The sequence below is a fragment of the Monodon monoceros genome, unplaced genomic scaffold, assembly GCF_005190385.1.
Source record: "Monodon monoceros isolate NGI ecotype Baffin Bay Population unplaced genomic scaffold, NGI_Narwhal_1 Super_Scaffold_11, whole genome shotgun sequence".
In the NCBI taxonomy this organism is placed as follows: Eukaryota; Metazoa; Chordata; class Mammalia; order Artiodactyla; family Monodontidae; genus Monodon; species Monodon monoceros.
The window spans coordinates 82146227-82172733 of record NW_021703767.1 but is presented as its reverse complement, the minus strand read 5'-3'; the positions used below and the strand labels follow the sequence as shown (position 1 = coordinate 82172733).

General features: G+C 36.0%; 1 protein-coding gene across 7 annotated transcripts in view; it reads left to right on the top strand.

Moving 5' to 3' along the window:
- VPS8 (VPS8 subunit of CORVET complex) overlaps nucleotides 1-26507 on the top strand; it is a 299574-nt gene that overhangs the window by 156717 nt on the left and 116350 nt on the right. For all 7 annotated transcript variants that reach the window (XM_029215384.1, XM_029215383.1, XM_029215387.1 and 4 more), the window contains 4 exons: nucleotides 77-175; nucleotides 7827-7916; nucleotides 12681-12727; nucleotides 22880-23027. In XM_029215384.1, coding sequence (XP_029071217.1) covers nucleotides 77-175; nucleotides 7827-7916; nucleotides 12681-12727; nucleotides 22880-23027 — 384 coding nt within the window. The remainder of the gene's footprint in view (nucleotides 1-76; nucleotides 176-7826; nucleotides 7917-12680; nucleotides 12728-22879; nucleotides 23028-26507) is intronic.

The window sequence follows — 26507 nt, the reverse complement described above, 5'->3', positions numbered from 1 at the left end:
GGTACAGTTAGTAGATAGTGACTAAATATTGCTTGAGTGAATGAATGAATGAATTATATTGTCTTGTGCTTTTCAGGAAGAAGTCTTTAACTACATTCACAATATCTTATCCATTCCTGGACACAGTGCAGAGGAGAAGCAATCTGTATGGCAGAAGGCAATGGATCATATTGAGGTACTGATTCAACAGAATTTTTAAAACTTTCCCATTTGTATGGATATCTCCCAAATTAAGTTTTTCTAACTAAACAGTTGGAGGTATTATATTATTAAGTTGATTTGCTTGAGGATTAACATCTTTTTCAGATAATTCTGCCTCACATTTGTATTCGTAAAACCCATGTCATGTACAATTTATTATATCATGACTTCTGAAAATAACTCATGTTCAACCAGCTAGTTGACAAACTGGAATTTTAGTGGGTTTTTACAGTGTTCTTAGAAATTCTGAAAGTACTACTGATCTTTTTCTCTACTACATGATGGAGCCATTCCCCCTAGTCACCTGATGGAATTTTAGAAACATTACTGCAATGAGTTGTTCTCTCTGATGTATTTCCCTAGTCACCTGATGGAATTTTAGAAACATTACTGCAATGAGTTGTTCTCTCTGATGTATTTCCCTTCTTTATGTAGGAGGATGATGATTCTGATTTTGTTTATGCATGCTGTTTTACAGGAATGCAAGAGTTGACTTTGAAACTAAAAGTTCTTTTTTAAAAACTTGCCTATAGATGCCTAAATGGAGAGACGAATACGTGTGTAATGAACATGTGATCAGAATGCATTCTAAAAAGAGGCCCAAAAATCACTCCTCACTTTTAGTTTCTTTAGGTTCATAAATACAGTATTCCTCAGAAACCAACAGAGCTAGAGATTTGTTTTAATCTGTTCTGTATTATGGGTCACTAATTATTGAAAAAAAGTAGTAATGAAGGATGTTGAGGTAATTCGAGTTTTGGAAATAACATTTATATCTACAGAGTTTCTCTCCTCCTCCTTGTAGCAAGGATCAGGTAACTTCTAGTGATGGATTTAGAGATGTAGTGAAAGATATGATTATGCAACATGTTTAAAAATTTTTTTACATATGAAAAATAATAAGAGCTCTGAAACTTTGAGAAAGCATTGCATGTAGTGTGAATACTTTTAGTTCCTGATAATTGTAACGTTTAGAAAGATCAGAAATGTGAACAGCATCTTATGTAAAACATCTGGCGTGAAAGGTGGTGCAGTCAGTGGGCTGAAGTAATTTCCACACTTTCATCTGTAGGATTGAGAACATATATATGTTATTAATTCAGTCTTATCGTATTCCTGCTAACAATAAGATCAATATATCTTGGTGAAAGAACCCAAGAAAACCTTCTTCAACTTTGAATTATATCTTTTTTTCCTCTAATCATTTTGTATTCTTTTTCCTTTCATCATCCCCTTTAAGTCTCCATAGTTACATTATGCCTCATTGTTCATTTCACTTCATCTGCATTATGCAGTGGTTTGAGCACATGGACTCCAGACATCCAGAAATGAAGCTGTGTCTCTCCACATAATGTGAAACATGATGAATTAATCAATGAACAAACAAATTATTCAGCAGAAAACTCATACTGGAGAAGCAAGAAGTATTGTTTCTGCACAGCAATTATTTCTGCTATTTTTCCCACATCTGTGCATTTTTTCACCTTGAACTTTTTAATACTTCCTAAGGCCACGTTAGAAATCTATAGACACTTTTGAAGGACTTGTGTGGCTTTGGTAATGTAAATAAAATCAACATTAAATACGTAGGGGGAAAGTCCTCATAATAAAGTTTTCAGACAGTCTACATAGTGTATAGATTAGTGGGGGTTATAGATCTCTTTTGAGAATCTAGTGAAAGATTTGGACCTGTGCCTTATAGTATTGTGCATGTGCTCAGACGCATAATTTCGTTTGCTATTTCAGGGATCCACAGACTCCCTAAAAGACATTCTTAGACTGGGTCTGTAGATTTCAGGTAAAGAATCTCTGGTAAAGATGGTTTTTCCAATATGGACAACACACGTGTCATGAGATTTTAAAAAATATTTTTGATTTTGAAATATAAAAAAGAAACAAAAAAGTGCGTAAAAGTACAGTTTAATAAAAAAATAAAAAAGCCAACATCCCAGAAATAGAGTTATTTCCAGTATCCCAGACTATTCCCATGTATCCTTTTCTTATCACAATTCACTGCCTTACTAATATATTCATTATCCTCGTTCTTCTGATAATTTATTGCACTTTTATATATTGTTATTGCACCTGCCTGCACCCCTAAAAATATGTATTTTTGTTTTGCCTGTTTCTGAACTTTATATAAATGGAGTTATACTCTGTATTTTCTTTTTCTTAATATTTTGAGAAATTTATACATTTTATTGTTTGTAGCTAGTTCATTTTTATTACTGTATAGTGTTAAATTTTACAAGTATATCACAGTCTATCCATTATACTGTTAATGGACATTTCAGTTGTTTCTAGTTTTTGACTATTAAAAGTAGTTCATCCAGGATCATGCTTACATATGCATCTTGAACACAGCTACCACATGCATTTCTCTAGAACAGTGGTTCTCAGTTTGATCCCTGGTAGAGCATTACAGCATCAGCTGAGAACTCGATAGAAATGCAGTTTAAGTCCTCACCTCAGACCTACTGAATCAGAAACTCTGGGGGCAGGGCCCAGCAGTACATTTTAACAAGCCCTCCTGGTGATTTTGATGCATGTTAACATTTGATAATCTCTTTTCTAGGGTCTGTAGTTGCCAATTAACTGGGATAAATATATTAAACTTAAGCAGATGCCAGCATTATGTGAGATTTTCCATTGACTCTATATTCTTGCTAGAGTTTAAAATTTTGTCTGTCTAATGGATGAATAATGATATTTCATTATGTTTTAAATTTACATATCCTTAATTACTAACGGGATTGATAGATTCATATTTATTGGCTGTTTAAATTTCCTTTCTGTGATGTCCCTGTTCAAGTCTTTTGCCCATTTTTCTGTTAGAATGTATCTTGTACTCATTGATGTAGGAGTTCTTTATGTATCCTGGATGTTAGTCTTTTTTTCAGTGATACATGTTGCAAATATCTTCTACTCTGTGGCTTTTTTTCTATGTTTCTTTTTAAGAAAAGGTTTTTTTTTTTTTAAGTAGTCAGAATAATCAATTTTTTCCTTCGGTACTGAAGAAGTCCTATATTATTGTCTAAAAGCTTTCTTGTTTTTTGTTTCATCTATAAATCTTAGATCCACCTGAATCCACTTTTGTATATGATTTAAGGTGGGGATCCATTTAATTTTTTTTTTTTTTTGCGGTACGCGGGCCTCTCACTGTTGTGGCCTCTCCCGTTGTGGAGCACAGGCTCCGGACGCGCAAGCTCAGCGGCCATGGCTCACAGGCCCAGCCGCCCCGCGACACGTGGGATCTTCCCTGACCGGGGCACGAACCCGCGCCCCCTGCATCGGCAGGCGGACTCTCAACCACTGTGCCACCAGGGAAGCCCCCCAATTAATTTTTTAAAATATGGATGCCCAGTTCTCCAGCAACAGTTTTTTTTCCTTTTTTCCTCCTTTTTAAAAATTGAAGTATAGTTGATTTACAATGTTTTAGGTGTACAGCAAAGTGATTCAGTTATACATATATATATTTTTTTCTTTTTCAGATTCTTTTCCATTATAGGTTATTACAAGATATTTTAATATATTTGAATATATAAACTATATTTGAATATAGCTCCCTATGCTATTTATCTTATATATAGTAGTATATATCTGTTCATCCAAAATCCCTAATTTATCCCTCCCCCCTTCCATAAGTTTGTTCTCTATGTATGTATGTTTGTTTCCAATGTATGTATGTGAGTCTACTTCTGTTTTGTAAATAAATTCCTTTGTATTTTTTTTTCAGATACCACATACAAGTGATATATGATATTTGTCTTTCTCTGTCTGACTTACTTCACTTAGCATTATAATCTCTAGGTCCATCCATGTTGCTGCAAATGGCATTATTTCATTCTTTTTTATGGCTGAGTAATATTCCGCTGTATATATATATATATATATATATATATATATATATATATATATATATATATACCACATCTTATTTATCCATTCATCTGTCTGTGGACGTTTAGGTTGCTTCCATGTCTTGACTATTGTAAATAGTGCTGCTATGAACATTGGGGTGCGTGTATCTTTTTGAATTAGAGTTTTCATTTTTTCTGGGTATATGCTTAGGTGTGGGATTGCTGGATCATATGGTAGTTCTATTTTTAGTTTTTTGAGGAACCTCCGTACTGTTTTCCATAATGGCTGCACCAACTTACATTCCCACCAAAAGTGTAGGAGGTTCCTTTTTTTCCACACCCTCTCCAGCATTTACTATTTGTAGACTTTTTGGTGATGGCCATTCTGATCTGTGAGGTGATACCTCACTGTGGTTTTGATTTGCATTTTTCTAATAATTAGTCGTGTTGAACATCTTTTTATATGCCTGCTGGCCAGCTGTATGTCTTCTGTGGAGAAATGTCTATTAGGTCTCCTGCCCATTTTTCAATTGTGTTTTTGTTTTGTTTTGTTTTTTTATATTGAGCTGTATGAGCTGTTTGGAAATCAATCCCTTTTTGGTCACATCATTTGTAGATATTTTCTCCCATTCTGTAAGTTGTCTTTTTATTTTGTTTATGGTTTCCTTTGCTGTTCAAAAGTCTGTAAGTTTGATTAGGTCCCATTTGTTTATTTTTGCTTTTGTTTCCATTACTCTAGGAGATAGCTCCAAAAAAGTATTGCTATGATTTATGTCAGAGTGTTCTGCCTATGTTTTCCTATAGGAGTTTTATAGTATCTGGTCTTACATTTAGGTCTTTAATCCATTTTGAGTTTATTTTGTACATGGTGTTAGAGAATGGTCTATGTTCATTTGTTTACATGTAGCTGTCCAGTTTTCCCAGCACCAGTTATTGAAGAGACTGTCTTTTCTCCATTGTATATTCTTCCCTCCTTGGTTGTAGTTTAATTGACCATAAGTGCGTGGGTTTATTTCTGGGCTTTCTGTCCTGTTCCATTGATCTATGTGCTAGCAACAATTATTTTAAAAGCCCAGCAGTGCTACCTTATCATAAGTATACCAAGGATCTCTGTGTTTTGTCTCTTTTTCTGGGCTCTCTTCTGTTTGATTGGTCTTTGTCTCTACATGTACCACACTACTTGAAATATTGTGGTTTTATAATGTCTTCATGTTTTTTCAGAGAGTGTTGGCTGTTTACTTCCAAATTCATTTTAGAATCAGCTTGTCAAGTTCCACCAAAAGCAATTTCTAACCTTATGATTCTGACAAGGATTACATTGAATCTTTCAATCATTTTTAATTTAATTGACATCTTTACATTGTGAGTCTTCTACCTTATGACCATTTGGTGTAACCGTTTATTGAATAACTTTCTATAAAGTTTTATAATTTCTTCTGTAGAGACTTTTCATCCACTGTTAGATTTACTGTCACAACTTCATATATTTTAGCATAACAGTGCTATTGTTAATGATATTTTTATTTTTTATTTAAATTTATTTTATTTATTTATTTATGGCTGCATTGGGTCTTTGTTGCTGCACGCGGGCTTTCTCTAGTTGCAGCGAGCGGGGCCTACTCTCTCATTGCGGTGCGTGGGCTTCTCGTTGTGGTGGCTTCTCTTGTTGCGGAGCATGGTCTCTAGGTGTGCAGGCTTCAATAGTTGTAGCACGTGGGCTCAGTAGTTGTGGCTCGCAGGCTCTAGAGTGCAGGCTCAGTAGTTGTGGCACACAGGCTTAGCTGCTCCGCAGCATGTGGGATCTTCTCAGACCAGGGCTCAAACCCATGTCCCCTGCATTGGCAGGCAGACTCCCAACCACAATGCCGCCTGGGAAGCCTATTAATGATATTTTAAAAATTTTATTTCTAACATGTACAATGTTCACTGTAAAGATTTTTATGGAAGTCTTCTATTTCTACTATGCTGACAGTTTTCTCATGAATGAATTTTATCATCTTTTCTCCCTTATTCTATTTTTGTCATAAATTTTATTGATATTAAATCAGCCTTGAATTCTATGGGTAAATGCAACTTGAATCTGATATATTATCTTTTCTGTATATTGTTGGATTTTTTTTTATTTATTAGTGTTCACAATTAAGACTGGTCTATAATTTTCCTTTCCTTTCTTATGTTGTTCTACTGAGTTTAGGTATCAAAATTTTGCTAGCCTTATACAGTGAGCTGAAGTAGCTTCCTTTTTTCTATTCTCTGTAAGAGATTAATTGGTATTGGAATTATTTCTTCCTTAAATGATTGCTGGGCACTTACCAGTGAAGCTATTTGGGCCTGTAGTGTTTCATATGGGAAGATTTTTGACTATTCATTCAGTTTCTTTAGTGGTTAAAAATCAACGCATGTTTTCTATTTCTTTTTTTTTTTTTAATTTATTTCTTTTATTTATTTATTTTTGGCTGCATTGGGTCCTTGTTGCTGCACACAGGCTTTCTCTAGTTGCGGTGAGCAGGGGCTGCTCTTTGTTGCGGTGCGCGGGCTTCTCATTGCAGTGGCTTCTCTTGTTGCCGAACACAGGCTCTAGGCACGCGGGCTTCAGTAGCTGTGGCACGCAGGCTCTAGAGCACAGGCTCTGTAGTTGTGGCGCACAGGCTTAGTTGCTCTGCGGCATGTGGGATCTTCCCGGACCAGGGCTCGAACCCATGTCCCCTGCATTGGCAGGTGGATTCTTAAGCACTGTACCACCAGGGAAGCCCTTGTTTTCTATTTCTTACGTCAGTTTATTATATTTTTCTAGGAATTTATCCATTTTGACTAAATATTTAAATCTTCAACATAAATTAATTCATAATAGTTTATCTTTTTAATGCCTGAAGATCAGTAGTAATATCCCCCTTTTCATATGTGATATTGATTAGTTGTGCCTTCTCTGTTTTGAGATGTATCGTATAAAAGTAGTTTAAACTACAATAACTTGTGTCATCTAAGTATTATTAATCTGCACATACTAACACAAAATTATTAGATACATATCACAAGTGTTGCCATCACAATAACTTGTCTTATTTTTATTTGACAATATAATATGTTGATCTATAGCCAGTCTTGGCATTTTAGCCATGGAACATGCAATTGAAAAGGTAGAATAGGATCACAGAAACCAAGAAGAGAGTTTCAAGAAGAAAAGGAAAGCCTGTAGTGTCTAGGAAAGTTCAGGAGAGGGCAGGTTGGAAGTCTTAGATTTGACAGAAATAGGTCTTATTAACAGTGGTCAACCTCTTAGTCTCATTTAAGACTTATGACCTGAAGTTGATTTCTTAAGACACCTCTGGTTTCAAAATCTACCAGGCATCAGAGGTAAAGTTTTAGAATTCTTAGCTAGAGAAATTACAACTATGTTCTTCTTTTTTCCATTTCTTTAAGTTATTACTTTAAGCTCAAGGGTAAATTCACTGGCAGAGAATTTGGGAAGCTTTTGTTCCTTCCATTCATCCTGTAGATATCATGGCCTAAATCCAGAATTTTAGTGCTTTCATTTTCTAAGAATTCTGAATTACCTTTCATATCAAAATCTGGTTTTTTACATGATGCTTTTCTAATTTTACTCATTTGCAATATGTCTTTAAATTGTGGCCCTATATTGAGGTTTCCTGAAATGCAGTGTAGAAGCTCATGAAAATATTGATGTAGGTGATCATACTTCACATCTGTGGAAATTCTATTTAACTTTAACATCGAAGATTATTTTATATTTTTCTTTCATTACAGGAGCTTGTGTCCCTGAAGCCCTGTAAAGCTGCAGAGCTGGTTGCTACTCACTTTTCTGAACAGATTGAAACAGTCATTAAAAAACTTCAGGTAAACTTCGCAAAATATACTGGGAAGAAGCATCTAGTGGAGAGACAATGATTGACTATCCACCTAAGAACTTTTGACTATAGTAATTTCTTCAGTTGATAGTTGCCTTTTAATAGCAGTTTCTACACATTGTGTGTGTGTGTGTGTGTGTGTGTGTGTGTGTGTGTATTTGGAAGCAATTGTGTGATAATCTCTGAGTCTAGAAATGAGGGAGTTCATCTTTGTGCATAACAGATATTAACATCACAGAAATATTTTTGGAAATACAACCTGTAGTTACCTGGAAATCATAATCCACAGAGGGTCCTCTCCCCCTGCCACCCACCCACCTCTCCATATCTTTTGCTATAGTGACTGCAACCATATTCTCTTCAGGCTTCATGTTATTTATTCAGACTTTTGTCATCCTCCTACTGGGTTAATGCTGACTATTTTTTAAAATTTATTTTATTGTATATTTATTTATTTATTTATTTTTGGCTGCGTTGGGTCTTTGTCACTGCGTGCGGGCTTTCTCTAGTTGCGGCGAGCGGGGGCTACTCTTCGTTGTGGTGCGCTGGCTTCTCATTGCGGTGGCTTCTCTTGTTGCAGAGCACGGGCTCTAGGTGTGTGGGCTTCAGTAGCTGTGGCACGTGGGCTCAGTAGTTGTGGCACATGGGCTTAGTTGCTCTGGGGCATGTGGGATCTTCCCAGACTAGGGCTCAAACCCGTGTCCCCTGCATTGGCAGGTGGATTCTTAACCACTGCGCCACCAGGGAAGTCCCAATGCTGACTATTTAGAATTTTTCTCGGAAAATCTTAGCTAGAATACAGGTATATTAATGCTGAATATTGAGATGCTCAGTTTGAAGTACTATTTAATGGACCTAATATTTCACTTGTCACTACTGTGGCAGTGCTAGTAGTGAGTTTTGCTCGTTACCGTTATGGCCACAAGTGATAGAGATAGGGAATAGGACAATGACAGGAACATGTAGCACAACCCAGAGTCCTCAAGTAGCAGTAATAGTAGTAGGGGTTAGGTATGCAAGAAGGAAACCAAAGCAGTGAGTGGGAGGCAGCTGACATGAGACAGAGATGTGGAATTCATTCATTTACACACTACCGTGGTGCCACTCTGTACCCCACAGTATAGTAGGCTCTGGGGGGCACAAATAAGAATACAGTCTTTTTCTTAATTTTTCCTGTGGAACAGAGAAGCACTTATATAACCACAGCACAGTGTTATAAGCTCTACACCAGACATATGTAAAAAAGTGCTGTAGGAATAAGAGGAGAGAGTGACAGACTGTGTGAGAGAAGCAGACAAGAGTTCCCACATATGCCTGAACTGGGTCTGAAATAATTGGGATCAGTCTTCTAGGCAGAGAATTGGGAAGGGCATTCTAGATAAAGGGTTCTGGGTATGTAAAGACTTGATGAAGTCTTGAAGCAACATGCATATTCAGAGGATGATGTGGTAAAGACAATGGTGGAGGAAGCATCAGATTAAGCTTACAAAGGTATATTGGAGGGAAGGAGTTAAAAGTATAGAGCCTGGGAAATAGACTTTTGGGGCTGATATTGAACAATCTTATATGTAATGCTAAGAAATTATGCTATATCTCCTGTGTGCTGGAGAATTACTGAAGTTTTTTAAGCAAAGGAATTATACCATTAGATTCATTTTATAGAAAAGTAATTCTGTAGTATGGAGAATGGACTGGCAAAGAGAGCAGATGGAGGAGAGAACAGTTAGACCAGTTGGAAGGCAAAAGGTCTCGACAAAAAACAGTGAGGACAGGATGAAAGCAGTGGCAGTGGAGAAGACAGGTCGAAGATACGTTTGTGAAATAAAATGTATAGGGCTTGGAAATTAGTTGAATGTGATGGGTGGAGTTAAAAATGACTCCCAGATGTAGGGTTGGTTGTCCAGCATGATGAAGTCCATTAAATCAAGATAAGGACTCATCCACTAATTCAATAAATATTTATGTACCTGCTGTGGGCCAAAACCACAATAAAGTGCTAAGGATACAAAAACATATACAGTTGACCCTTGAACAATGCGGGGGTTAGGGGTGCCAACCCCAGTGCAGTCAAAAATCCTTGTATAACTTTTGACTTAACCAAAAGCTTAACTACTAATAGCCTACTGTTGGCTGGAAGCCTTACCAATAACAGAAACAGTCAATTAACACATGCTTTGTATGTTATATGTATTATATACTGTATTCTTAGAATACGTGAATTAGAGAAAAGAAAATATTATTAAAATCATAAGGAAGAGAAAATACATTTACAGTACTGAACTAAACTTATCAATACTGTACATTTATGTCATCTTTTTATAAGATGAATCATCTGTCTGTCAGTACCCATACAATATTGTCTTAAACAGAGTACTGTTATACATATTACTAACACTAGACATCAAAAATGAAAAGATGTGAAAGAGAAATTTGTACTTATTTACAGGTATAACAATTCATACATTGATAATGAAAAAGCAAATGTTTGCTCTATGGTAGTCTAGTGTAATTGATATGATTGCTTCAGAGTAGCCTAACGTATACACCAATGAGTGAATTGTTATAAAATTTTTATAGCATACAGTATTACAGTCATATTCATGATACAGTATTGGAAACATTGTTACTTTTTAAAAAAAAACACATGTGATGGTGGGTTGACATGCAGTTTCTCCAATTACTAGAGAGGGGGAGAGAGAGGGGCATATTTTATATTTATTATCACTCATGCCTATGTAAGGATAGACTAGTATCTACGTATATTTTATGCATTCATGACATACCTAACTTTTTCTTAATTTTTTCACTATTGCTGGGCTATGTGGTTAGCCTGCAGGTTTTTTCAAATTGTTGCAAATCTTCCAAATTTTTTCCAATATATTTATTGAAAAAAATTCACGTGTAAGTCAGCCCACTCAATTCAAATCTGTGCTCTTCAAGGGTCAACTGTAAATGTATCCCTGTGCTCAAGAAGACAGATAAGCCAAAAGATAACTGTAGAATAGTTTGACTTGAATGATGATAGAGGACTGCCCAGGATCCTGAGGAAGTACATGGAGGGTCATCCAGTCCATTCTAGTGAGGGGGGTACATTTCTGCTAAAACTACTCTCAACCCACAGAGCATCTCTGTCTTTTAAAAGTCAGCAATTTTGATGAATCTTCTTGTCTATAGTGATGTTATTGTCATTTAAAATATAAGATTATCGGACTTCCCTGGTGGTCCAGTGGTTAAGACTTCTTGCTCCCAACGCAGGGGGCCCAGGTTCAATCCCTGGTCAGAGAACTAGATCCCACATGCCGCAACTAAGAGCCCTCATGCTGCAACTAAAGATTCCGCATGTGACGATGAAGATCTTGCATGCTACAACTAAGACCTGGCACAGCCAAATAAATAAATAAATATTAAAAAACAAAACAAAACTAGATCTACATTTTTTTAAAAAAATGTAAGATTATCCATTGCAGGATTTTCTTTTTCCTACAGGCTTTAAAATATTTAGAGGTAGAGAGGCTAGGTAAATGAATATAATGTCATTCATTAGACAAATATATAAAAGCTGAAATAATTTACACACACAAAAAAGGTGGCTCTTGACCATGGACTATTTGTGGAGTCTTACACATTCCTTTTAAAGAAATGAAATATTTTTTTTATTGCAGAGCTTTATTGATTGTATAAGAATCCCACACAAATTTTATAAATTACCTTCACTTTTGATGGCAAGAAATATGCCTCCGACCAATTATTTTCAGAATTCTTGAAATGAAAAATAAGCCAGAATATTAAGGTATAACCAGAAGGAAAGCCATGTGAAATAAAACAAAGTGATAGGCCAGGAAAAAGATAGAAAATCAAAGACTGATAAATATATTTAAAATGTTAAATTCTAAATGACATTAATCCTTTTTGGTTTTGAGATCCCCTGCTTTTTATAGGTGAAGTAGAATGTGTCAAAAAAATAAAGAAAAAAGGAAAACAAAACTATAATAATTTTTGCTTAGCTTTCTTAAGAACTTAGAAACATTATTAATATTCATATAGTATTCTAAGATTTATCTCACTTAATTCTCACCTCTGTCCTGCGCAGGAGGAAGAGAAGATATTGGTGTTCTCTTTTTCACATAAGTAAACCAAATGGCTTACGAGAGTCAGTGACTTACACAAAGTCACATAGCTAAAAAGTGGAAGAAACAGAAGCCAGGCATTTTGCATATTAGTTGCTAACCTGTTTGCCATCTCTTCTGTAGTTGATTATATTGAGGAGTTAATAAGCTTTTTTGGTACTGGTTGTTGTTTGGGCCTCAGCCTCCCACCCCACCTAGATTAACTGTCTCACAGTTGGCTGTTGTCACAAGGAGGACCAGGTGAGGCAGTGTGTACCCGTCATTGTAGCCAGAGCAGTTCAGAGCACCTGCCATTCCAAGGGTCTTCATGCTGGGAACTGTTAAGGGATTTGTCTCAATAGAGGGCCTTTTTTTTTTTTTTTTTGGCAGGGTTGGGGTACCAATAACCAATGTGTTTGAATTTCTTCTACTCTCAAAATTGAGTATGTGACAATGATTAGAATTACTGAGAGAAAATGACCTCCAAATGATTCTTTAGAATTCCTTAGATCTGTACAGAGGGCATAATGGAAGTAGTCATATGCGTGTGTGCTTTTTAAAGGGATATTCTAGAGTTATTTACCATGGCATAGTTTGAAGAATTCGTTTTAATATTTAATTGTATTTTTTATTGTTTTTCTCTTCAGAACCAGGTTTTGCTTTTCAAATTTTTGAGGAGTCTTCTTGACCCAAGGTATGTTAATAAAATTTAGTTTTTCATAATACATAGATGAGAAATCAAAGGAAATAAATTGAGTTGAAGAAACTGGCTCATGATATCCAAATAGTATAGTCAGCTCTTGATTTTTAATATTAGCAGGAGTAATAGTTACAGAGATTATTCTAAATACATGATTGGAAAATTGATTACATCTTGAAGGAATACTTTTGTTTCTATTTGAACATGAGCATACATGATGAGTTGTTATCAATGTAAAGAAAATAATGAAGGTGTGCCATGAGGACATGTTTCAGGACATGTTGATGACCATCTAGCTTCCGCTGTCTCTGGTAGCATCACTCCTTCTGATTCCTTTTTCCATGCTGTAGATTGATAGCTTTACTTTTCAAAGTAAACACCTAGTTCCCAGCCCACCTCTAAATGTATTACATTTTATTTTATTTTTATTATTATTATTTTTTTTTTGCGGTACGCGGGCCTCTCACTGTTGTGGCCTCTCCCGTTGCGGAGCACAGGCTCTGGACGCGCAGGCTCAGTGGCCATGGCTCACGGGCCCAGCCGCTCCGCGGCATGTGGGATCTTCCCGGACCGGGGCACGAACCCGTGTCCCCTGCATCAGCAGGCGAACTCTCAACCACTGCACCACCAGGGAAGCCCTGTATTACCTTTTAAACTTTCATTTGAATTGTTTAGTTTTAAATAACTTTCCTGGAGGTGTGAGAAGGAAAGTTTAAATGTTTTTTTAAGTGCTGCTGTAGTACTCATCAGATAAAAACTAACCCAAGGAGATGATGAAATTAGTAATGGATTTGTTAGCAAAGTAGCTCCATATGTGAGATCTTAACGTCTTCCTGTGACAACGTGGAGTACACTGGGAGCTGAGTGTAGTATTTAACATCCTCTAAGACAGTCACTCTTAACCAGAATTGTGTGTCAGAATAACCTAAGAAATTTTTAAAAATATAGTTGCCTGGCCCCAACCCCACAGAATCGTTGTGATATACTTCTAGAGTTAAGCATCACTGGCCTAAATGTAATATTCCAGGGTGACATAGCTTTCACATCACACATACAAATTTTTAAGTTGCGTTAAAATGTACACTAGCCATTGGAAATGGTAATATACTTACTTTAGAGATAATATTATAAAAGTAGAAAGTTTTGGTTATTCTAGTATTCTGTGCTATTTTTAAATACCAAAATACCAGGAGTTTTGTGGATTGTAATAATTTTTTGAAATTTCAGTCATTTAAACCTTAAGCAGGCTACGGTTCATTTAAATTTAGTCATACAGATGTGCATATGCAGATGTTGAGAAGAGCAGTCTGACTACATACCCTCCTGAACTTCAGTTCAATACCTTTTCAAAGTATCTGTGCTTTAATTCCCTGTTCTCAGAAATTACTGAAGCTAGACATCTATTTTTATTTTTACGAATCATTTGTACTTCCCTCAGATCCAGTTTGGGTCCTAGTCTACCCCTAGAATTAACTAGGAGATACCTTAGAATTAGGGTTAGGGGTAAGAGGGAAGGAAGAGAGCTGGGAGAAGGATGGGGGAGCTGGGGGTGGAGCTGAGAGAAGGGGGAGGGGGCCGAGGAGGACTGAGCTAGTTGGAAGAGGAAGGAGGGCCCAGCCCTTTCTCTGGAGCCCCTGTACCTTTTTTCCCATAGCAAAATTCCTTCTGTTCCTCTTTTGCTTCCTCCAGTGTCACATCCATTCTCTTAGGACCTGACTCCTCTTCCCCTAGGATAATTTATTTTAACCAAGTCCTTGTTCTCCATCCATCCTACCTGGAGAGATTCAGGCTGGAAGGACAGAGAAGCTCATCTTTGAACTCGGCCTTTTCTCACATGTAACAAAGTACAAAAGACAGTGGTGACCAAATCTTAATTTTTTTAATTAAGAAAAAGTATTAGGTAATATAAATATCAATATAGTCATTTGCTTTGATATTGAATTTAGTTAAACTTCACAGTAATAAAAATGGCAAATCACAAGAGTATCAGAGGTCTTCCATGGAAAGTCTTGCTCTGTTATTACCTATACCTAGATTGTAAATATGTTATAGGTAAGATCCTTTAGAAGTACTATGAAAGTTGTTTTGTTCACTAGCGAACCACGAATAATTTTACATTTACTCGGTGTATTTTATCTCCCTAAACTAACTCCAACCCAGGATAATTAACTCTAAGTTAACTTGTCACCCATTATTCCTTTCTGTCATATCAGTTCAGCTGCAAGGCCCTCTCTCACCTACTTCAGAGAGAAGCAGTGCACCCACAGTCCTGACTCTTCCCTCTCCCCCAAAAGCAATATGACCCGGAATGTCCTCACTCTTGACAACAGCTAAATGGCCAGCTCTGCTTGAGCCTAGAGAAATGAAGAGTTGACAGAGATTCTCCCCTTGACCAAACTTTAGTCAGGCTCCTCTGAGCCCTCTGCTCCACTAGGTCTGACCTTGGGCTTCCATCTCTGTTTTTGTAGAGTCTGTTTTTAGCAAGAATCCTGCTAAGTCAGTTTAGCTAGAATCCTCACCCTCAATATGTGATCAGCCTTGATATCTGTCCAAATTTCTCACACACACTTCCCCCCCACCCCAGGTAATATGTGATCATCCTGGCCTGCCTTCAGCAAGAATTCTGTTAGGTCAGTTTTTCAAAGAATTATCCTACCCTCCTAGTAATTCTCCATCCATTGACTGCCCCACTCCCACCCCATGGCTATAATCTCTACTTTTTCTTGTTGTATTTGAGTTGAGCCCAGTCTCTCTCGTTTACTGCAATACCCCATTGTAGTGTTCCCTATCATGAGAGTCCGAATAAATTCTGCTTTACTGTTTTAACAAGCATCATGGATAATTTTTTCTTTAACAGAACCTGAATTAACAAGACAGATAACTTTAGCTCCACCTTTAAAAAGAGCCCTCTTTCAAATTGATCCACCATATCCAGGATGCCAAAAATCTAGTAGTGTTCTGCTTTGAGAGTCCCAGTCCAGTCCAGAATCCATCATATTGGATTGGCCAAAAAGTTCGTTCGGGTTTTTCCGTAAGATGTTATGGAAAAACCCTAATGAACTTTTTGGCCAACCCAATACTTTATCCTCTTATTTTATGTCTTATATAGGAGGCAGGCGTCCATTAAGATTATGCTGTAGATTTATTTTAAATTTGATGTTTGGCATTTCAATACAATCATTTTTATATGAACAGTATTTTAAATGATGGTGTCCCAGACTAACCCATAAAAGCCTGTTTGACCCACAATGTAAATAAGTAATACCAGTGAGGGGAGGGGAAAAATTTTTTTTCTTCTACCCTTCTGTGTCCTAGACAGATTGAGAAGAGAAAAGCATACAAATTTATTGAGTGTTTTACGTGACCTGGGAGTCTTCACAAGGAAATGAAGACCTGAAGACGCACTTAAACCTGAGTGTTTTGTGCTAGGTTTGATGAAGGGTAGAAAGTCATAGGCAAATGTGATGGGACTGAAGGATATGAGCTAAGGATGATAAACTGGGGGAGACTTAGCAAGACGCGTTTGTTTGGATTCCTCAGAGATGAGGATGCTCCTCTCTTCCAGAAAGAGTACCTTTCATAAGATGGTCTTATGATCTGCTTCACAGGAGAAGGGGAAGGGCAGAGAGTCCTTCCTGCACCTGACATTTCTCAAATTCCTTGAGCTTGAAATATTCAATATGCCAACATACCATATTTTGGGGAAGCATGTCCTGAACCCCATCACTAATAATACGTACATTGAATTCTGGATTGAGGGGGAGAGCAAGGTTAAGAAGGTTGAGTTCAGAGGAGGTAAGGAGGAGGTGCTTCTTGAGCCTGCCTTAGACAAAGTTTTGAATTATAGAAAGTTTGTCTTTGATGCCCTTTGAACTCTGCCTCCTTCCACTCTGTCCTCTTCTTTCAAGGGTTGCAGGGTGCACACACTTCTTTAAGCTCTACACTTTATAAGCATACTCGGATATATAGTATTGTGCCTAGGTAGATTTTTTAAATCTAGAATTACCTTCTTCTATGCCCCAATCAAAACAATCACAACTAATTGCTAATTGCTTGTCAATGTGACACTTTTACAGTGGGAGTGTACAATTAACATATGAATACAATGAAGTATACACAATGATGAAAAAACCCTTTTCCAATACCAGTTGACCTCAAGGGTAAGAAGAAAGCAGGTTGTGTGGACTAGATTACATTAAGTCTCTGAATGATTTCCCATCACACTTTAGCCTTTGTAAATGAGTATGCCTGTTAACTAATCTCAAGTAAAGGATTAGAGTCTTTCCAGGTACTGGGAAAACTGAAGTGGGAAACTAGGGGAGTATAGAAAAAGGTATTTAGGGACAAAAGAATATCAAGAATAGGTAGACTGGTACTGCCTAGCAGTTTTCCCTGGCAGACAACTTCAGACTGTTTTTGCCTTTTATTCTTCCCTTTCTGTTCTTCTTAAGCAATAGGATTTTTTTTTTAACTTCCAGTTTTTTTCCTTTCATGAAGCTCCTATAGCAGCATTCTAGAGAGTAGAGAAAATGAAAGAAAGTTATTTTGAGATGGTGACTGCTTGTATATATGTGTCATAGCAGAAAATTGCTTTTTTTGCTCTTGCCCCAAAAACCTGAGTTAGTAGGATCCTCATTCCTGTGTGTGTGTGTGTGTGTGTGTGTATAGGTTATGCAAGTTAGTAGGATCCTCATTCCTGTGTGTGTGTGTCTGTGTGTGTGTGTGTGTGTAGTTTATGCACATTTGATTTAACATTTATATGTATTTATTGAGTTGTTTCTAAAGGAGTGACTTATTTTGTCAACAGCATGTTTTAGGGAACTAATAATCTAGTTGAATTCTCATGTGTATTTCTCTATTTTCTTTATCCAATTTCTTTAAGTTACCTTTGCTCTGTAAATAATGTCCTCTGTAGAATTAATTGACCTACAAAGATATTGGTGGCATTTGTATGTAGAAAGATTAGATAGTTTTGAAGGGAGGGAGGTTAATCCTCCAGAAACAAATTATTTGCCTGAATTGAGGCCAACAGCCCGGGAGAAAGGGTTTGCATCCTCTTCCAATTCTCTTCTTTGGGACAGCTGCTACATAAAGCCCTACCCCACGCCCACTCCCTGTGTGCGTCCCTGCTGGCCAAGATTTCTCACAGGAGTTCTCCTGATATACTTACATCCAGATGCAGGTCCTTTGTGCAGTGGGGATGCTTGAAGGATAATACTAAAAGACACTGACGGTTTTTGTGGGGCTATGAGCTTCATAAGGAATAAAGAGAATGTGCAAGTGTATTTATAGTCACAATATTTTCCTCAGTTTTCTTGGTAATGTCCATTTAGCCTTTGTTAACAATGTCCTGGAGGCCTCTGAAATATATGGTATGATTTTCCTGTAGGAAAAAAACACATAAAATGTTGTACTGTATTTCTAAGTCTTTAATCAAAATAAAGTAAAAATTGAACATTGCTAAGGAAATGAGTATCTTTGCCAAGGAGCAAAACATAGATTATGGAAATGGTTATACATTGGATTTAAATTGAATCTGTCACTGTTTCTGTGGATAATTCTGAAGGGATATTTTAAGATATTGACACAGTGTTGAAATAGCATATTTCAAAGTTAAAAAATAGAACATTATATATATTCATAAACTTTGACATATAAAAATGCATTCCTACCTCAGTGAGTGCCTGTCTGCTTGGACAGGCTCACCACCAGATATCGTTATCTTTGTTAGTATTTTTGCCAGCAGCTCAAATTCAACCTTCTAAATCCTAACACATCATCATCTACTAATCTCCTTTTAGGTAAATGGATGGATGGATGGATGGATAGATAGTTTACATGCATTTATATCTTTATTCCTTAATTTAATAATTCTTTATAATGAGATTGCTATCTGCTAAGCAATGTGTGAGAGGTTGAAATGGTTCAAAATTATACTCACTTTTTTCAGTCTAAACCTGTTCCTCCTTCTTTATTTTCTCTCTTAGCAAATGGCTGTATCCACCCATTTATTTTATTTAAAAATTTACTGAGTAACTACAGCATACTAAGCACTGTGACAGGCATGGGAGATAAAATGGTGAATAAGGTGGGACCCTGCCTTCAGAGGCAATTGCAGTGTAAGTGTCTTAAATAAAATCCTTGGCGTGATGATGAATTTTTAACTTTCCTTTACCAACTCCACTGCACCTTCTCAGCCACACGACACAGAACCAGTCAGTCATCAAAATGTACCTCTTGTATATCTCTTACATGTGAGTCCTTCTCTTGTCCACCCCCTCCACCCTGGTTCAGGCCCTCAGTATCTCTCTTCTGGTCTTTTTTGCTGGTCTCCTAACCAGCCTTCTTAATTCTTCTACTTCCATTTTCAAATAGGCAAATAATGATAGTGTTCCCTTTCCGCTTCTCAAAGCTCTTTTAGTTTCCATTATCCAAGGTAAAATCTGAACTCCTTATGGTGTAAAAGACCCTTCTTGATCTTATTCAGGCATATCGGTTCAGCTTAATTTTCTTCCATCCTGCCATTTCTCTTTTCCCCTTTATTCCTCAGTAGTACTGAACTTTTTGTTCATGGGATACACTACACAGGGTTGTTCTGCCCACCCTTTGAATATGTGTTCCTCCCTTTTAGTCCACTTTGTTTTCTTTCTTTTCATAGTTTTATCTATATGTATTAAGAGCTCTAAGGGTGTACATGTGCTTTGATCCAGTGATTCCATTTTGGAAAATATATTTTAAGGAAATACCATAAGAAAAAGGTAGTTAATATTGAAATATCCGTATTAACATTTATATAGTGAAAAAACTGTTTACAAAAGTAGATGGGGGAGATAGCTATATAAATGGTAAGGTATATGAACATAATTAAATACCAAATTGGCAAACATGGCAATGTGAATGTTTAAATAATGCTAAACTGGAAAAATACATAACATTAAATTGTATGCACACATACTGTTTGTGTGTGTGATTGAATGATAATCAGATGATGTGGTTAGATGTAGGTATCTTAATGCTCACCATATTCTTTGCCCCCACTAGTTGCTTAGTTAATAATAGAAATTTAGATTGATACGTTAATAATAAAAATGAGAGCAATTGTTAGGAGTTTGGAATGGTCTGCTCTTTGCTTTTAGAATTTCTGAAACAATGAAAACTGGCATGTGAGTGCTACAAACTAAAGTTTCAAAAACTTTGCTTCATTGATATTTAAAGAAATCTTTCCAAATACTCATATTTTTTCTATTTACAATGAAAAGGACACATATTAAGGTACTTTGTGGCTTTTACAAAATCCTACCCTTTCTTCTGTTCTGTTTATACTATTTTTTATTCATCACCCTTGTTTTTTGTTTCTTTTTGTTTGTTTCCTACTATTTTTATGCCTCCTCTGACTTTAACTGAGTGTTTTGTATATGATTCCATTTTTTGTCTCTCTTAGTATATTAATTATACTTCTTTTAAAAAACTTTTTCTAGTGGTTGACTTTCCATTTTTCGATTAGGTCGTTTGTTCTTTTGTTGTTGAGTTGTATGAGCTGTTTGTATATTTTGGGAATTAAGCCCTTGTCGGTCCCATCCTTCACAAATATTTTCTCCCATTCTGTAGGTTCTCTTTTCCTTTTGTTTATGGTTTCCTTTGCTATGCAAAAGCTTGTAAGTTTGATTAGGTCCCATTTGTTTATTTTTGCTTTTATTTCCATTGCCTTGGGAGACTGACCTAAGAAAACATTGGTACAATTTATGTCAGGGAATGTTTTGTCTATGATCTCTTCTAGGAGTTTTATGGTGTCTCATCTTGTATTTAAGTCTTTAAGCTATTTCGAGCTTCTTTTTGTGCGTGGCATGAGGGTATGTTTTGACTTCTTTGATTTACATGCAGTTGTTCAACTTTCCCAGCACCACTTGCTGAAGAGACTGTCTTTTTCACATTTTATTTTTTGGCCTCCTTTGTTGAACATTAATTGACCAGAGGTGTGTGGGTTTATTTCTGGGGGTCTCTGTTCTGTTCCATTGATCTGTATGTCTGTTTTTGTGCCAATGCCACACTGTTTTGATTACTGAAGCTTTTTAGTATTATCTGAAGTCTGGGAGGGTTATGCTTCCTCAGGATTGCCTTGGCAATTCTGAATCTTTTATGGTTCCATATAAATTTTAGATTTATTTGTTCTAGTTTTGTGAAAAATGTCATGGGTAATTTGATAGGGATCACATTAAATCTGTAGATTGCTTTGGGTAGTATTGCCATTTTAACAGTACTGATTCTTCCAATCCAAGAGCATGGAATATCTTTCCATTTCTTTGAATCATCTTTAATTTCCTTTATTAATGTTTTGTAGTTCTCAGCATGTAAATCTTTCACCTCCTTGATGGGGTTTATTCCTGAATATTTTATTTATTTATGATGCAATTTTAAAAGGTATTAATTTTTACATTCCCTTTATGCTGTTCCATTGTTAGTGTAAACACATGCAACCGATTTCTGTATGTTAATCTTGTATCCTGCTACGTTGCTGAATTCATTTATCAGTTCTAGTAGTTGTTGTGTGGAGTCTTTAGGGTTTTCTATATATAGTAGAAAACTATGTCATCTGCATACAGTGACAGTTTTACCTCTTCCGTACCAATTTGAATACCTTTTATTTCTTTTTCTTGTGTGATTGCTGTGGCTAGGACTTCCAATACTATGTTGAAGAGAAGTGGTGAGAGTGGGCATCCTTGCTCCAGATTTTAATGGGAAGGCTTTCAGCTTTTCACTGTTGAATATTATATTGGCTGTGGGTTTGTCATAAATAGCTTTTATTATGTTGAGATATGTTCCCTCTATACCCATTTCGTAAGGGTTTTTATCATGAATGGCTGTTGAATTTTGTCAAATGCTTTTTCTGTATCTATTAAGATGATCATGTGGTTTTTGTTGATGTGGTGTATCACATTGATGATTTGCATGTGTTGAACCATCCTTGGGACCCTGGGATGAATCCAACTTGGTCATGGTGTATGACCTTTTTTATGTGTTGTTGGATTCGGTTTGCTAATGTTTGTTGATTTTTTGCATCTATATTCACCACAGATACTGGCCTTTAATTTTCTTTTTTGGTAGTGTCTTTGTCTGGTTTTGGTATCAGGGTGATGGTGGCATCATAGAATGTCTTTGGGAGTATTCCTTCCTCTTCAGTCTTTTGGAAGAGTTTGAGAAGGATCGGTATATGTTCTTCTTTGTACATTTGGTAGAATCTCCCAGTGAAGCCATCTGGTCCTGGACTTTTGTTTGTAGGGAGTTTTTGTAGCAATTTTTTGTATGTTACTAATGCTGTTCCAGTTCTTTATATAAGGAGCTTTAGTTGAGAAATTCTGAAGAGAAGATAGGACTCCCAGAAGAAACTGACTTCTTTTGAAGGTAGAGAGAAGATGATTCTTATATCTCCAATGAACTGCAGTTGATTTTTCTAAATAGTTCCAGTAGTGTCCACCATGGTAAAACGAATACTCCCACAGCTTTTGTGTAGGCATTATGAATAGTGGGCTTTGTGAGTGGCTGGCATACAAGGCAAATGAACCATAAATTTTGTATAACCTACTATTCATCCACTTTTGTTTTAACAACAACCAAATAATTAGCCCTTGCTACATGGAAGACACTGTTGTAGGCTTTAAGAATTCATTAGTGAGAAGGTACTGGTGCCTACCCTCACAGAATTTATAGTCCTTTAGAGAAGATAGATAATTGAAGAAGTAATTACAACATGATGTGATTGGTGCTATAAGGGAAGTTTAGTAGGGACAGTTGTTGAGACTAGAAGATGGCTTATTATGTATAGTTACTCATGGATCAAATTGTTTAAACTAAATTGAGTCATCGTTGTTTCTTTTAGAGCAACAGTACAACTTCAGGTATGATTTAGAGGAGCCTCCACTGAATATCATTTCCTTAATTATTCAATGTAAATTGAGAAATATTGTGATTTAGAATGTTTCTGATGTAGTGTATGATTCACCTTAATAACCTAAGTAACATTAAGACTTTTAATTCATGATTTTACTTGATCAAAAGGTAGTCTTGGTTTTAAGGTAACATACTTTTCACCTGTAGCTTTAATTACGGTATGATTAAATAATGCTACTGTCTTGCCTTTTCTGTTTTCAGGGAAGGTATTCATGTAAATCAAGAATTGCTGCAGATATCTCCTTGTATTACAGAGCAGTTCATTGAGCTGTTGTGTCAGTTCAGCCCAAACCAGGTTATAGAGACACTGCAAGTCCTTGAGTGCTACCGCCTAGAAGAAACTATTCAGGTAAGACCAGTAATGTAGAGAAGGCAAGAGTAAACTTTTCTTTATTGCTCACCATTTTACAGATGAGCACAGGGAGATTCATATATTAAATCAGTTGGCTAAGTTTATTCCTAGTAAGTGCTAGCACCAGAGATGGAACCCAGATAGTTTGACTCCATCGTGCATGCTCTGCATTGCTGTGTTATTGCCTCTCTGTTTGTTTTAGTAGAGTCAGAAACAGCACATGTCCATCATTGTTGTTCATCAAGTTTCACAGGCATTCTAGCCAACAGGATAAACATAGAAAAAGGAATACAGTAAAAATATTAAGAGAGAAAAACTAAGCTCTTACTTGCAGGCATTGATGGTTAGATAGTCCTGTTGTGCCATGTGACTTAAAGTCTAGAAGGCAATTACACAGTCATTACCTTGATTCTCTTTCCTTGTTTTCTCCTGTTTCCAAATTGAAATGAGTGTGTGTGTGTGTATGCACATATGTACATATATATACATACACACATATTCTAATCTACCATGAGGCTAGTATGTTCCCTGTTTAAAATTTGTTTTTAAGCTACCTTTATATTGTTGCTATCAATACTCATGAAACAGTAACCCGTATTTTCTGCATCCATGTCCTAAACTGCCCACACAATTAAAATTTTTTAAATTATAAAATATTTCAAAATACATAGAAATGTGCAAAATGGGTACATATATTCCCACCAACCCAACTTTATAGATGTTAATGTTTTGCCATACTGGCTTCAGATCTTTGTTGTTTGTTTTAGAAATAAAGCATCCTTTATCTGTCATGTCTCACCTGAGGTTACTGCCAACCTGAAGATGGGAAGCTTATCCTTCCCATCCATTTAAAAAATTTTTCCTGTATATGAATTTACCTATATAACACAAGGTACAGTTCTGTATGTTTTTAAAATTTGTATTAATGGTATCATACAGTAATATCCTATTGCAAATTGCTTTTTTATTAATTTTTTATCTTTCAGTTTTTAATACATATAGCTCTAGTTCATTCATTTTAATGATCATATAATAGTCTATTGAATGACTGTGCCGCAGTTTATATATTTTCCTATTCACAGACATTCAGAGTGTTTCCAATCTTTTGCCATTATAAACAATGCTACTTTGGGCACCTTTGTACATACCTTCTTTGTGGCCATCTGAGATTTCTCTAAGTAGTATGCCTGGAAGTGGAATTCTTTAGACGATACAGTAGCTTAATTCTGTTCATATTGTCAAGTTGATTTCTTATTTGTTTCCAGTCTCATCATCAGTATTTGAAATTTGCTGTTTTTCCACATCCTTGCTGATTTCTAGTATTTTTAGACTTCTTATTTTTTGCCAGTGTGATGATTATCATTGCTTACTCATAACATTGCATATCTTTCCATATTTTTAATGACACTTTGGGTTTTCTTTTCTCTGAATTATCCATTCATATCATTTGCCCAGTTTCCTATTGAGGTTTTGCCCTTCTGTTACTGATTTCTAGAAGTTCTTTCTAATTTCTGGATCTCTAGTCCTTTGCTGATTTTATATGTTGGAGATGCCTTCTTCCAGTCTATTATGGCATGTCTTTTAACTTGGTTTTTAGTGGCTTCTATTTTAATTTATCAGTCTTTTCCTTTAACGTTAAAATTTTGTGTGTGTGACTTTTATTTCCTTTCCTAATTTAATGGCATTAAGGATATCCTCTTATATGAGTTTTATAGTTTGACTTTTTTCATTTAGGCTTTTAATCCATCTGGAATTTATTCTTGTAAACAGATCAAGAAAGGGATTTATATATTTTTTCCATGTGGATGGCTAATGGTCCATGTGGCATTTTCTTGTCCTTTCTTCACTTATTTATAATGCCATACTGCTGTACACCAAACTCCCAAATATACATAGATCTTTTTGTGAATTCTGTTCTATTCTTTTGGTCATTTGTCTTTCCCTATACCCATGGCACATATTTTAATTAACACAGCTTTAAAATAAGCTTTATTATTTGGAAGAAGAGTCTTCCCTCCTCATTCTTTTTCTTTAAAATTCTTTGGCTACTCTTGGCCTCTTACTATTTCACATCAAATTAGGAATCACATTGTCACATTCCTATAAAAATAACATATTCTTCTGGGATTTTGATGAAAACAACATTGAATTTATAGATTAATTCAGGGAGGATTGACATCTTATGGTCTTCACATTCAGGAACATGGTTGTCTTTTTGAAATGCCTTTTACCCACTTTGGTGAGGTTTTATAACTAAAGTTATAAAATATAATATTTTACATAAGGCTCTTGCACATTTTCCTCAATTTGTTCTTAGATACTTTTTGTTAACATTGTAAAAGGAAATTTTTAAAAAAATTTTATTGGAATATAGTTGATTTCAATTTTGTGTTAGTTTCATATGTACAGCAAAGTAGTTCAGTTATACATATACATGTATTCATTCTTTTTTAGATTCTTTTCTCATATAGGTTATTAATATCACAGAATATTGAGTAGAGTTCCCTGTGTCATACAGTAGGCCCTTGTTGGTTATCTGTTTTATGTATGGTAGTGTGTATGTGTTAATCCCAAGCTCCTGATTTATCCCCCCACACCCCCCCACGTTTCCCCTTTGGTAACCATAAGTTTGTTTTCGAAGTCTGTGAGTCTGTTTCTGTTTTGTAAATAAGATCATTTGTATCATTTTTTAATTAGACTCCACATATGAGTGACATCATATTATATTTGTCTTTCTCTGTCTGACTTACTTCACTTAGTATGATAATCTCTAGGTCGACCCATGTTTCTACAAATGGCAGTATTTCATTCTTTTTATGGCTGAGTAATATTCCATTGTATATATGTATCACATCTTCTTTATCCATTCCTCTATTGATGGACATTTAGATTGCTTCCACGTCTTGGCTATTGTAAATAGCTCTGCAACGAACATTGGGGTGCATGTATCGTTTTAGATTATGGTTTTCTCAGGATATATGGCCAGAAGTGGGATTGCTGGAGTATATGGTAGTTCTATTTTTGGTTCTTTAAGGAACTTCCATATTGTTCTCCATAGCAGTTGTACCAATTTACATTCTCACCAACAGTGTAGGAGGGTTCCCTTTTCTCCACACCCTCTCCAGCATTTATTGTTTGTAGACTTTTTGATGATGGCCATTCTAAGCTATGTGAGGTGATACCACATTGTAGTTTTGAGTTGCATTTCTCTGATAATTAGTGATGTTGAGCATCTTTTCATGAGCTTTTTTGGACATCTGTGTGTCTTCTTTGGAGAAATCTCTGTTTCGATCTTCTACCCATTTTTTGATTGGGTTGTTTGTTTTTTTGACATAGAGCCGCATGAGCTGTTTGTAGGTTTTGGAGATTAATCCTTTGTCAGTCACTTTGTTTGCAAATATTTTCTCTCATTCTGTGGGTTGTCTTTTTGTTTTGTTTATGGTTTCCTTTGCTATGCAGAAGCTTTTAAGTTTAATT